Source organism: Parambassis ranga, chromosome 14 (assembly GCF_900634625.1).
Source record: "Parambassis ranga chromosome 14, fParRan2.1, whole genome shotgun sequence".
Classification (NCBI taxonomy): Eukaryota; Metazoa; Chordata; class Actinopteri; family Ambassidae; genus Parambassis; species Parambassis ranga.
This window is the reverse complement of record NC_041034.1, coordinates 6,421,826-6,435,944: the sequence shown is the minus strand read 5'-3', so window position 1 is coordinate 6,435,944 and position 14,119 is coordinate 6,421,826. Positions and strand designations below refer to the sequence as shown.

General features: G+C 41.0%; 1 protein-coding gene across 1 annotated transcript in view; it reads left to right on the top strand.

Annotated features, from left to right (window-relative positions):
* Positions 1-14,119, top strand: part of rapgef6 (Rap guanine nucleotide exchange factor (GEF) 6) — a 101,963-nt gene that overhangs the window by 9,810 nt on the left and 78,034 nt on the right. The window contains exons 2-3 of the mRNA XM_028421126.1: positions 11,585-11,655; positions 12,320-12,376. Of these exons, the coding sequence (XP_028276927.1) occupies positions 11,585-11,655; positions 12,320-12,376 (128 nt within the window). The remainder of the gene's footprint in view (positions 1-11,584; positions 11,656-12,319; positions 12,377-14,119) is intronic.

Here is a 14,119-nt window from a genome sequence, read left to right as displayed (position 1 = left end):
ATGGTTTCTGGTAAAGATAAATGTTGTCATTTTGCCAACCAGACTGGAGCATTCTTCCACTTCTGTAGAAAATCTGTCTGGATTTTACTGATTTGTGTTGTTTTTTTCCATATCTGCTGCTCTACCCACTGACCTACAGATTGAGGCTTTCTTCACTTTCACTGTGTCTGATTCATCAAGCACAAATTGGTCCGAAATCCCTCTTTCACTGAAACATAACTTCCTCCCCCGCTGTTACTGGCCGATATTTTGAATGTCCGCATCAACTCATGTCATCACAACTGCTGCTTGTATTGTGTGCATTTAGGTCTGTAGCGCTGACAGAAGGCAGTATTGTGGGAAGCCCCTTGTGTAGCAGATCCCACTGTGGAAACACTGAGTCACTGTCCACATCACAACACAAATCCCAGGCAGCTGGCTACTGTCTGGATGCTGTCTGCATCTACACTACTATTGATTAAAACCAGCATGCTTGTATCAGTAATAATATAGATGCAGTTTTAACAAGAACATTTTGGGGTAAAATTATCATTTGCAAAAGTGCATATTAACTGCTTGTATTGGCTGGTCATAGCACATGCTATGTGCACAGTAAATGCATAAATATTTTAATATTCATATTAGATTCTCTTATCTGTTGAGCTAGCTTTGTATTTGAAGATTAGAGATCATGACAGTGTTTTGCTACATGAAAACACTTGCTACAAGGGCTTGTACTGACTGACAGCATTCCTGTCTAAAGGTTGACGCCAAAAATCCATGTACCTTCCCTTTTATTTAACAGCTTGAGAAGAATGAAGCTGGGCTAGAAACAAACTTTCTACTACCTTGTCATCACTTAGTCCCAGTGTGCTTGTTTACTCTTATAGTTGGACATGCATGTACATAAGAGCATGTCACATTGGTTCAGATAATAAGAGCACAAGCTCTTTTTAATAGCATCTGCAAGTTTGTACAGTAACCAAAATTCCACTTTATGCAAATTAAAGCTGTGTAGAATTCAGCGGCATGTACCTGGAGGCGAACCTAGCAGTGTGATTGAGCAACACAGGATTAACCCGAGTGGGAGTTCGAGCAATGGTTTGTTAGAGTAACTGTAGTTTCTGAGGCGTCCTAAGACTGAACCAAGTGGTTTGGTTCAGTCTTAGGACTTTTAAGAGTACAAGTTAATGGTGAAGATAAAAACAAACATGGTGACCTGAGGTGGCAGTGGGAAGTTTTGTGTGTTTGACACGGTAATCTTCACTCTTTCATTTCCCAGTTTGTCCACACTCTTACTCACCCATTGCTTGTTTAATTGTTTAGAATTACTTGGAATCCTTGTCTTGCTCAATTAGTCACTCTGGATCACTTGTTTTCTTGTTCGGTCAACTCCTTGTCTGACAAGATTGAAAAGAATGTACAGAGCTCACCTCTGGAATGCTGGGAATGTGACAGCTGGATTCCCGGAACTTCTTGCATGCTTGCCTAACCTGCACGACTTTGTTAAACAAGATGTGACAAAGAAAAGCTGCTCAGCCACACAGAGTTCTGTATGTTATGTGGAACCTAATAATGGAGAGGGAAGTGTTTTTTTTAAATGTGGGTGATTCTCAGGAACTTTAACAGCTGTTTTGTTAGAAGTGACATTAGAGACTGTGTGTGCCTGTGTGTGTTTGGTCCTTAATGTCAGGGAAAAAAAATACCGCATGCATTAAAAGAGAACTTGGTAAAGAAATAGTGGTTGTTTTAGGTAGACTTTTGGGCCTTCCCATTTACATGACACTGTTACCCACAGCTGTTTTCTGACCCTCAGCATTTGTCGCGCAGCTTTTTACCAGATCAAATATTAGCAAGTTATTCCAATCTTATCAGACAACTCCAGCCATAACCAGGTGTATTTACAGTAGACATTTGTGTGAATGAGTATTTGCAGGTCATGGAGAAAAATCTAGGCCATTTCACGGCACTGTGCCTGCAACTTACCTCCTGGATTCATTCATATGAGCGTGCAATGTCTAATGCATATGCTGTCATCTTCTAAGTTCAATTTACTTGTTTATTTAAGAAAATATGTGGCACTACTTTAACACAAGATCTAAACTTGCCCCTCTTCTCAAAGGGATAGCAGCAACAGGTGCCCTCTAACATATCAGTAACTCATACCCAGGGATTTCCAGTTGGAACTGGAGGTGTACACCCAGCCCATTTCATAGATAAGCATCAGAACGGCAGCTACAATGGCCTGATTCACTGTGTGTTAGGGAAATGTGCTTCAAGACTGGAGGTTCATTGACTCAGCTACTGCAGAACAGACGGAGCAGCTAAGTAGGCATGTCAGAGGAACAGATGAAGACAGATTGATCGCTTCATATGGAAACAGCTTCCACACACATATCTGTTGAGTTAAAGTGAGGTTCAGTGAAGCCAGTGATCGCTTACAGTAAGGGCCATTAACAAAGAAATGTGGTGACTGTGCATGGCAGCAACTGATATGAATGCAGTAATGCATTCTGATATGATACAGTAACAGTGTTTTTCCCTGTGGCAGCTCCTCTCATATCATTTTAATAATCTTAATCTGTTATTATTGTCAAAGCCATATACTTACTGTAAGACTAATCAAACTAGTGACATCAGACTGTACATGAAGGTGGACAAACCCTCTGTGGACTATTAAATAGGGCAAAGTTGGGCCTTCTGAGTTCTATAGGGTCAGGCTCAATGGGCCATTTGTGTTGACTTCATTTCTCAGCCCCTGGAGAATGCTGCTTGGACTCATGCTCTGAGTTTTACATACAATATGCAGCCCTGACATCTTCTTTTTTTCTGTCCCGATTTTGTACCAAAGCTAAATTTCTTTGATTTCTTTCTGACTGGTCTGAAATGCATAAGCCTTTTTTTGTCTTCTTGGTTTTGCAGACAGAAAACAAATGTATTGGAGGGCTGAGAAACGCTTGAGTACTTAAAGTTGAGTAAGTGAGAGAACATTCTTTCCCTCCAACCTCTGTGGCCGAATCTGTGGCGGATGAGCTCAGTGAAACAGCCTTTGGTCCACTCAGTCCAATGTTAACTCTATATTGCATCTAGCTGAGAGTTCACAGATAAGGAGCAGTTCACAGGCTAGGATTTGTGTGCCTTTGGTGTGAGGCAGCTTGAGCTCTGCGTAACTTTGTGCTCTTTCCCCATGCAAATATATTCAAACTACTGGTGAATGTTGGCACTGTCCGTATGTTCATGCAGAGGGTTGTTCCTTGTTTAAGTTTAGCATCTGCACTAAGTGTACATATACAGCTTAACTGCTTACAATCTGCACTAAATCCCTCACTAGCACTTTCCACCCGCATCATAAATGTTGGCTTTTAGGCCTAACTCTACATTTATAGGAGCTGATGGTTTTTATTCTAACCAAGAATAATGAGGCCTACACACAGCTCCTGTTCCTTAGTGTTAGTGGAGCTTAAATTTCGCTGATGTTTGTTCTGCTCTCACCAGAGAAACCATGTATTCTGGGTTCACCTGGTTCATTTATGGCCCCAAGGGCTACATAAACATCTGAAGCTCAGCTGAAACCAAACCAAACTAAAAAAAAAATGGAATTAATTCTTCATGTCCCACAGGCTAAAGCTAAAGCTAGCAGGCCCAGCTGTAAGACACTCAGTGCTATTTGTCTTTGTGGTCCAAAATAGCGAGAAAGCACAGGGCTACGCTGCTCGGTTCTGTCTTTGATTTATGGCGCTGCAGTGAGAGTGTGAGAAGCAGAGCAGTGCTGCCTGTCTGAACAGATTGGTGAAGAGATCAGCTATCTGCTCCATATCTTGGCTATCTGACAGCCCGCCTGTGGCTATAGGGCCATTCAGATGACAGATATGTGTATGCCAAGTGGGTTTGTGCTGCACCTATTTTAGCTTGACTGCTGCAGGGAAGTAGAACTGCAGTATTCATTTACAGGCTTCTTCGTGTTCAAGTTTGCAAATTGCTGTTTGTGTGCATCCCCCTAAACTTGTGCTCGCTGCTCACCCTCAGGTTTTGCCTGTCAGCTGAGCTCTGTCTGGCAGGAACCTGCAGTAACGAGTTCAGCTCAAGTCTCTAACATCTGCTGCTTTCAGCAGACACACTCTCTTGCTGCTGTGATGTTGTCCATTGCTGAGGCCAGCAGTGATGAAGAGAGGGGTAATAGGGGGGAGTAGAAGAATGACTTTATAACTGCAGGTGATGAAAAGCTCTTCAGACCCTCAAAACTTATTGCTGGAATAATTAAGATTAACTATGGAACAATGTTAACAGCTGAGTAAATGAGAGCCCTTAAGAAAGGTGCAGACTGTACTCTTGTTAGCTTAGGGAAATGATATACGAGTGCAGAATGAGTTGGTAATGAGAGGGATCAAGAGGGACTGGAAAACAGTGTTTTTAAGGGGTGTTTAAGATGAAACCCAACAGCTAGTTTGGATGTGAGGTACATTATAATTAGAGCAGATGAAGCCATAAAATTACTGCCAACTTCAAAGCAGGAGTTGTAACTTACAAGAAAATCTATTAGGTAGAAATATAGACAACAAAATAGAATCTCTGTGCGTGTCAAAAACCATTATTGAGGCTGATATTGATGATCACTGCGACTATTTAAAGTACTGAAATTGATTGTTTTCATCAATTTCTCTCCAGTGTACCCTTCAGCCAAAACAACAGAATTATTGAACGAGCAGTGTAGAAAACATCGACTTGCCTAATGTCTTTAACAATTGAAGAAGTCTGTGCAGTAAAAACAACCGTCCAGTATAATAAAAATAATTAAGATAATGCATCCATTGCAGACAAATTCATTTTAGTAAAAAAAAAATGCAATAAAGGTTACATAAAGGGTCAGATTTTCCATCTGTGTGTGGCACTGTTTTTGTGTGTATGTGTGTGGCTGTTTGGTTTGGCTGGTGTGGACATGGCAGCTGGTGTGTGCTCTCTAGGCCAGACTCACTCTTCATCACCCTCATTTTAGTAGTAGGAGTAAAAAAAGGAGCAGACTTTCTCAATACAATGTCAGAAATTATGGTGCAGGGCTTGAAAAGTGACAACCTGAAAGTTTGGTTTTTCATAGTAGTAAAAGTTTAAGGGGAAACTGTGATTCATTTGACAAACCTATTTTTACTTACTTCCAACTTGGCATCTTCTAAGGCATTAGGTTTCTAATGCTATATGTTCACATTTATTTTTGACTATTTACATTCAGTCTTGAACTACACTCCACATACTGCAGTTGTCCAGTTCATATCCAAGTCTGACTCAAGTACAACTTTCTCTTTTCTGGTCATGACTGACGCCTGCTCCTTTCCTTCCTTCCCGCTGTTTCCATAACCCACTCCACCACCAGCACCACGACTGTCGTCACTGGGCTTTTTATGAAGCAAGCTCTTTGGTTTTCACAGTGCGGAAACTTTCACTGTATTTTTGTGTGTTTTGTTTTCCTGAGCAGACATTGGCTAGTGTCGGTTCCTGCTTGAATTGAATCATCACAGTTTCACGTGTGTAGAATCCCGCACAATCGCTTTGTGGTGAAAGCTTGAGGGGCGGAAAAAAAAGACTTTGAAGCTTTTTGTGTGAGCAGTGTCGAGGCCTCTTTCTCCCAACCTGGCTTTGTTCCTCAAAATAGTTTCTTTTGTCAAGTAGAGGCTAAGCTGTAAGCGAATAAGAGGTAGGATTTAGGATTTAATTGCTGCAAGTGTACTTGAAACCTCGCACTGATGCTGACACTGATAAGCCTGTACTACGCAATGGAGCAGGGGATTGTCAGTGAGCTTCTGTGGTGTATGGATAATGATCCCGCCTGGCGTTATGATACCACGGGATCATAGTTGACCTTGTAGCCACTAAACCGTTGGGGCTTTAGGAATATTAATGCTATATCATGCATGCTATTAAGCTTTCACTTGAGCCTTTAAATGTCGGGTAAAATAGATCGCTCAGTTGTGCAGCAGTAGACTGAGAATAAATGTAGAGTGCTCTCCTTTTGCTAACAAAAACTGGTGTTATGATGTACTAGCTGTTGTAAGAAAACATAATTTAGCAAAAACTTCTTTTACCATACTTCACAAAATAACTCATTTCAGAAAGAGGAAGTGCTTAAGCATTCAAACCAAATGTGTAATTTACAGATTTGCTTAAAACTTAAAGGATTGAGGAGGAAGTACGTGTTCTCTATGCCTATCAGTGGACCTAATGTAGTTTTATCCACTCATTCTGAATCCCCTTTTTCACGCAGCTCTGACAGTCTGGCGTCTGTTGAGACCTTTTTTGCAGCACTTCTGTCTAAACTGAAACTGAATGTCTCTGTTTACATAAAGTGTACAGTGGATGTGTTACAGCTGTGGTGTACAGGCTGAGCATTGGTTAGATTTGTGGCATGATGTCATATGGCTTTCAAACAAACAGGCCCATGTGGTTATTGTATGCCAGAAAGAAAGATGGATTCCAACTGAAACATTTAACAGTGACTCTTAAACTGTGATTACAATAATCCTAGATATTACTCCTCATCCTTACTTCTTCTTGCTTTACATCTTGATTTTATTTAGTGTTTTCTTGTATACAAACCACAAGGCTGAATGTTTAAATTGTTTATTGTCATATCCCAGTACAATGTTGACACAGAGTCTCAGGGAGTCAGTAGTAGTCTATATAAATGTAAATGTGCTGGGCTGCTTATGTACAGAGGCAGGACGTTAGCTAAGCTATTTGTTCTTCCAGCTTGAAAGGATGTATTGTATTGCATGTGTACAGTCTCCTCTCTGTGCCGATGACAGACTTGGAGAGGCATACTGTACATTCTGACAGAGGTGGGCGTGGACTGGGGATGAGACATGTCGGTGAACAAATCTTGAACTCAGTGAGGTGTGTGAATGTTTCTCTCACCACCACATGATTATGAACTTCTGTACATGGGTGTGAATGGATTTTATTGACATATTGGTCATTACCTTGCTGTAAGAGCGGGAGGGGATTTTGCACAATGTCTGTTATCATGTAGGCGTGCCTCTGCATGTCATGAATTCTGTTTTAATAGGCTGCCTGTTGATAGGGAAATGGAGAAATGCAGTGGGCGGGACAAGAATCTCTGTGCATTACTGCTACAACTTGTATTTGAATAGCTGGTTCTTGTTCTCCCATTGATGACACATAGCGTGTGGGATATAATTTAGTCAGTAACATGTCAAACCATTGGTGTCCTGTCACGATTAAGGGTACATAAAACACACAAAAAAATCTGCTGTTAATTCACTACATCTAGATCAAGGAGGGTGACAGCTTCAATAAAAATCTGCTTTGCTTATATTGAAGATTCACATCACTTTTCTGCTTCTTTTGTACTTAAAATAGCCTGATGTTCCTGTCTGAATAGCTGCTGTCCTAATGGGGGGAAAAACTAATCTCTTTAGACTAGCTAAATGTGCCAGTTAATATGCAGTATCCCCAGATGAAGATAAACACAGTGGTGCTTTGCCCAGGAGGTGGCAGCAGCACTGTATCTACCTGAGTCACACACACACACACACACACACATTAGGCCACAGACTCAGACAAACGCTCAGCGCATCACTGATCGACTCCATTTATCTTATTATTGGTTTGACAGCTACACTTCAAGAAATATTTCTGCAGCCAGTTGTTTTTAGTTGATCCTTTCAAGAGTTGATATTTTTGAATAACTGTGAAATGCAGCCTTTTTTTCCCTCTCTGCTGAAGGGCTGTCAAAGAATGTGCAGTCACAAAAAAAGGAAATCCATCAGGAAATATTTTATTTACATCTTTGTTTGACACTGACTCATGCTGTAGGATGACTTTACACATTATGATTTCACTTCACAAATTTGAGTCTGGCTCCAAATGTGCATCAGCATTTTGTCTTTATCAGACAGGTCTAAATAAAATCCTATGGCCTCAGCTGGTGATGAGGTTATGAAGTTATGATGTCCTAATCACAGATAAGGTCATTAGGCCAATACATTAACCTCTGGAGAGAACAGGCTGGAGGTCAGAAGTCACTGAGGAGGACTGCTTCACTGCCCTGTGCTGTCCCTAGGGAGGACTGGACACTACAACAACAACTCGTGGGATTTTGGCTAATGATGTGAAGGACATGACTTTGATAGTTGCACATGTGTGTGTTGCATGAAAGTGAAAGTGAGGGTGCATCAGAAATGTCATAGAGGTCTGATGTTGATCAGAAACAGCATAGGACAGTTTTATTGTACACATTACATTTTCCTTGTAGGTAGCTGGTTTTGTATGAAAACGAATGCAATCAAAAGCCTTACTGTAGCCACCACACCCTTAGTTCAGACAGGAGTAGTATATCCTCGAGGGCACAGAAAGGAAGATTGACAAAGGCCGAGGGCAGTGATCACGTTTCCATTGTCTCTCTGGGACACCACCACAGATTCCCATCTTCGGACATCCTGCTATCCGTCTGTCTGTCTAGGCTCATTGACGACCTGCTTTATGCTGATCAATACATGAAACGAGGGCAGTTGGTGTTATGGGCGTGTCCATTAGTGATTTGTGATTAGATTTATAGTAATGTAGTAGCTCTAGAGTCTGCTTATTGTAAAATAATGCATGCACATTTGTGCTGTTTTCAAGAATTTCAGTTCATCATTCATGATCATTAATCAGATCAGACCATGTTTTGGTTTGAATTGAATCACCCAGTCACCCACAAGACTCCACAGAGATACCACAGTTATATCAAAAGACATAACATTCAGAGCATTTCATGGAACCAAGCCCCGTAACTCACTAACAAGCAAGAATGAGGTGGATATTTGGGCTGTCTGACTTAATCTTAGCTAGCTAGTGCCTCAGGGTTGTATGTCCAAACACAGAAGCACTCTTGCTGTACATACACCCATGCACACTCAGCACAGACAGGAGTGCTTACTGCAGCAGTTTGTTGTGTTCACTAACCCAGTTAACTGTGATTTGAAGTCAATACAGTTCCACTGTGTCACTACTTTGAACCAGGCGTTTCTATGCTGCTCTGTGCTCACTATCTCTCTCTATCGCCTCAGTATCAGTAAATAGAGGTTACAACTCTCCTGTGTAATGCGGATGGCCAGGTCAAGCCCTCTGTCCTTAAATATTTCTCTTAGATAGAAGTAGTAGAGGTGACTGAAGGTGACTGGTGTTTAACAATAGGTTTACACATAAATGGCACAAAAAGGGATTGCCATTCCACTCCAAAAACAGGTGTAGCTAATGGTTGGATAGTGGATAGAACAGTACTTATAGTCTATCCAGGCTTGACCAGGATTAAGAAGAGATCATTGTTCAGATTTACAGACCCTTTCATAACCTTAAACGCCTCCTAACAAGCTTCCTTGCCATTTTCGGTGGCAAAGTACACTGTAGTGCTTTCATTGTAAAGGGACTGAGGAGTATATTGTGAATATTTCACACATTTTTATTGTTGGAATTGTCACAAACTGTGAAAGCTATCCATAACAAACTTGAAGAATGTGTCAGTCACAATGCATTCACATAGCACAGGAAGTTCACACAATAAGAGATTAGCTGTAGGGGCTCGGGTTGCACAACAATATTATAGAGTGCATGGAATAAATCTGGCAGCCTGGGATTCACCTGATACTTTCCAGTTTATCATCTTACCTCTCTCTGTCATGTTTCATCCTCGTCTTCCTCCCTCTTGTGTCTGCCTCTCTCTTGTGGCATTTTCTTTGTCTGACTCGTCTGTTAACTCCCTCCTTTCATTTTTTTCCCCTCGATTCTCTCCTCCTCCTCCTCCTCTTTCACCCAACCCAACCCTTCCTTCCTGTGTCACATTGAGCCAACACCACATGAGGGGTGTGCTGGTCCATTGCATTAAAGGCTCTTCATTCCCCAGTGTTGATCTCTGCTTCCACTGGCTCCCACTGCTTGACTCAATTTACCAGCACACACATAACTACAGTATTTTTTTTTATTTCACAAAATATGCTCTATTCTCTTCAGGTCACCTTCTCTGCAGTGTGGACTAGGTTGTTTTTTGTAATGCCCTATAATTCCACTTCACTTTAACTTTCACTTGGAACAACACTGACTTGCTTTAGTGCAACCTTATCAAATTGCCATTAAATAATAACATTGATAATAAGATATGTTGGGTGGGGTTTACTTTAAGACGCACACCCTCAATGTACTCGTAAAAGTTTTGTCTGGCTGTCAGGGTTTGTTAAAATGGTTCACAATAAATTACTGACTGAAAACTAAATCCTCAATCTCTTTAAGCTCTATGTGAAATAAGGGAAAAGGGCAACACACTCTGCATTAGGATTTTGTCCTCTAGAGACTTTCTGATTTATTAGTTTCAGATTAGGGCATTGAGGACGTCCCATTTTTTTTCTTGCTAAACTGCAGCTGTGCTTTGGGTTTATTGCAAAAATGGGAGTGAAATGGAAGGAATTATTTTTTTCAATCACGTTACAAGGAATGGTGGCGTTTCAAGCTGATGGACATGTGATTTTCCTTTTTTTCTAATTAATTTAACTTCCTCTACCCTCTCTTCAACTTCTGAGTTTTATACAGGAAATACATAAATGCATATTGTATCTCCACTTTAGGCTAAGGCAATATATAGAGACACTATACATACCAGGAAATGGCCTGATACAGTATCTTTTGTAAAACATGTGTATTTCCTCAAATGTCAAACTATATTATTAACCTGTTAGTTGACTTTGTGTGTCTGACAGTGTGTTTACACATAACCACTCAGCTGTGCAGTCTACCTGTTTAAAGTAGTTCCCTTGTGGTCTCAATAGCCACACTGTTGGATCCTACAGATGCTTATAAGAAGCTGTTCTTACACATACACACTCTCTTCGTCACCCTCTTCATGTTTTGACAGCTGGCCCTGATAGAGTGCTATTTTTAAGGCTGTGGGTGGATATCTGTGTGTGTGTGTGTGTGTCCCTGCTGTCATGTGCGTACATAAGTGGTCTGTCTGTCTGTCTGGTTTGAGGGTGTCAATTTGATAGGCAGTGTTTGGCATAGTCCAAGTGGCTTCTGTCAAATCGCAGCACTGGATGTGATTTATACACGGTGCTGAGATTCCACTCACTCAACAAACAATGAGCTAATCCTTCAAAAGCTTTCAGTTTTTAAACACTGAACACCATCACAGCACTCTGCAGATTTTACAAACGTGTCTATTTATACACTGCGTGCCATTGAAACGCAGCAAAACCTTTTTTAATGGCTTTATTGCAGCAGCATATGTTATCATAGCGTACAATTTTCCACTACAGGAACTGAAAGTGAACTTGCAGGAAATAAGAGAAGGCTTGTTTTTTTCCACACCTATGCCTTTTATTTTTCTCTGATTTTAACTGGAAGGGAACTGTGATTTTGGGTTTAACCAGCCACTACTGAGCAGCACTCCACAGTTTTTCAGGACTGTGACAGTGTTCGCCCCCCAAAACAGCACTTGACAGGGACATACAGACCTACAGCCCAAGTTCCTGTGCATAATGGAGCATAGGCTGCTCTGAAATGGCCCAGTAGTTCTTGTTTTTGATATGTTCGTGGGCGTTGATTTACTTTTCTGTCTGTTTTGCAGGACCTACATACCATCTACTGCCACCTGTATCACATGGATGTCCTGTCTCACCTTAGGGAACATCAGCTAAGGTGAGTACTTTCCATATCACTCAACATACACTACCTTGACGTATAAATGAGCTAATAAATGAGGCTTTATTCACAGTGTCAGTTTACCAAATGAACTTTAGAGTAGCCTATAGGCCTACTTTTCTGCATTACTTTTTGTAGCATGCCCTACCCAAACAGGTCTGGGTGCTTTCTGTTTGTCTCAGGGTATTTTTATCACTCATAGAACATTCATACCAAACAAGTTGGAAGTGCTTTCAGCTGTTGCCTTTACTTAGCTTGAATTCAATGGAGCTAGAGGTGACAGCAATGACATTTTAATCAGAGTGTTGACATAATGTTTTCTGATGCCTATTCCTAACACTTGTGACAGATAATGATCTGAACTGTTTTCCACTAATAAGTCATGCTTGACATTTGACTTGCAAGCTATGCTACTCTTGTAAGTTCCACTGACCAAATGCCCATAAATATGTAATATTCTGTTACAATTGATGTACAGAAAAAAAAATCAAAGCTGTGCTGTGTAGCGGGTCACCTTAACATTCTGAGCTGACGTGCAGTAATGATGATGCCTACAATGGGAGAGAGCAGTGCCTCCTGAAGAAAAGTGTCGGGTTGTAAGAGCTGGAACTGTACAAGGGATGTTTTCTGAGAGAAAACGTCTTTGTGTTTCTGTCTCCAGGTCCATGTGCACCTCAGCCAGGTATGAGAGACATGAGGCTAACCACGTCCTGTTCTAGTAAGTATGAACATTCATGCATGAAATCTGCTTCTGCTATGAACTGCTGCATTCATTGTTTCTTTACTTTACAGAATCTTTAGCTCCTCATAGCAACACAAAACATTTTCCACTAACATTATTTTCAAAAACACACCTTCTCTTAAAACTGTAATAGCAGCATATGGGGAGCATATTCTTTCAAGTAAATCCTGCTGTGTTACCTCTGATGACATTTTTATGAACCTCTGGCAACGGGCCTGCTAAGGCTGAGTCTGCCAACAGTGGGCAGTCAAACAAGGTTGTACACTTGTCGTTGCTCTTCTCCTTCGTGGTGCCTCTCCTGCTTGACTCAGGTGGCAAGTGAGCCTTGTGTGTCTGCAGATTTGTTGTTGTTGTAGAGTAAGGCTGGGATTATATTCACTGGCAGGCATGCACACCTACAGCTGTGGATAATGACACCACAGTTTCTTTTCTATGGTACTTTCAAGTAGGGTTGGGCGGTATCCAAATTTTGATACCGGCAAACGGCCTCCACATTTTAGCCCGGCATATGGAAATACCGGGCCGTGCCGTGCACCCCCCCCCCCCCCCTTTTTTTTTTACTTGATGCAGCCTTTAGCTTGCTTTTCATTAACAAGATTCTAATTGATAAGCTTTGATGTCATTCATATCCTGCATATCATTGATCAGTTTAAGCTCCATAAATAAATAATGATGATAATAAAACGATTTGTCCAGTGAGCTGAAAACCTGCCGGTCACATTTTCCGCTGCAAGTTTTTCTAATGGAAATAAGAATGAAAGTTATAAATGTAGGCTCAGACGGCGGCGGCGGTGGACCAAACTATTTGTTTGTGCCTACACCGTTCAGAAACTAAATACCATCTCAGCTCTGGCTCATCCTCCAATTGCATTTTTTTTTATTGACGGTATTAAAAATGATACCGTTACTCGTGTGCCCTGCCGGTATACCTTAATACCTTAATACCGCCCAACCCTACTTTCAAGTCCATCTCAGTAGTGCAGCAAAAGGTTAAGCTGAACCACAAACTACACAAACGGATTGTACATTTTGGAATTTGAACATCTAACAGTCAGGATTGTTTCATTGTTTGTTTGGTCATTTGATGAAAAATAAATTTAGTATCATCAATCTTATCCTTTTAATATGACACACAATACAATCACATTTGGTTTTGTTAAGATGTTCATATATCTTATAAAAATGAGAGAAGAGTGTCAGCAAGAAATCTGCAAGAGAGTACATGAAAATAAGAGCAGTGCACGCAGAGGAGGAGAATAAACAAGAGGTGAATATGCTTAAGAGGAAGAAGGAGGAGAGGATTGCAGAGTATGTCTTTAGGGAGGCGAGATAAGAAATTAACTGAGGAGAGAAAGTAGAGCGTAAGGTAGGAGAGGCAGCTGAGATGAGAAGGAAGTGTGAGATGTGGAGGGAGGACAGAGACAAATGAAAGAAAAGCTCCACATGCTGTTGATGTATTATCATGCTCACTAGAATCACATTAGACATTCAGTGGTTTAATTTAGCTTCAAATAAACACGCACACATGCAAAATCTTTCTCTCCGATACACTCCCCTGCCTCTCAACCGGAGGCTAGCCATAAGTACCTTAACCCAGACTGAAGCAGCTGCCGTGTTCAATTAGTCTTTCCATAGACACACACACATTATACAGAGAGCAGATGAAAGCAATCACAGGCCCTCCAATGAAACCACAATAATAGTTAATAACATTGGCCT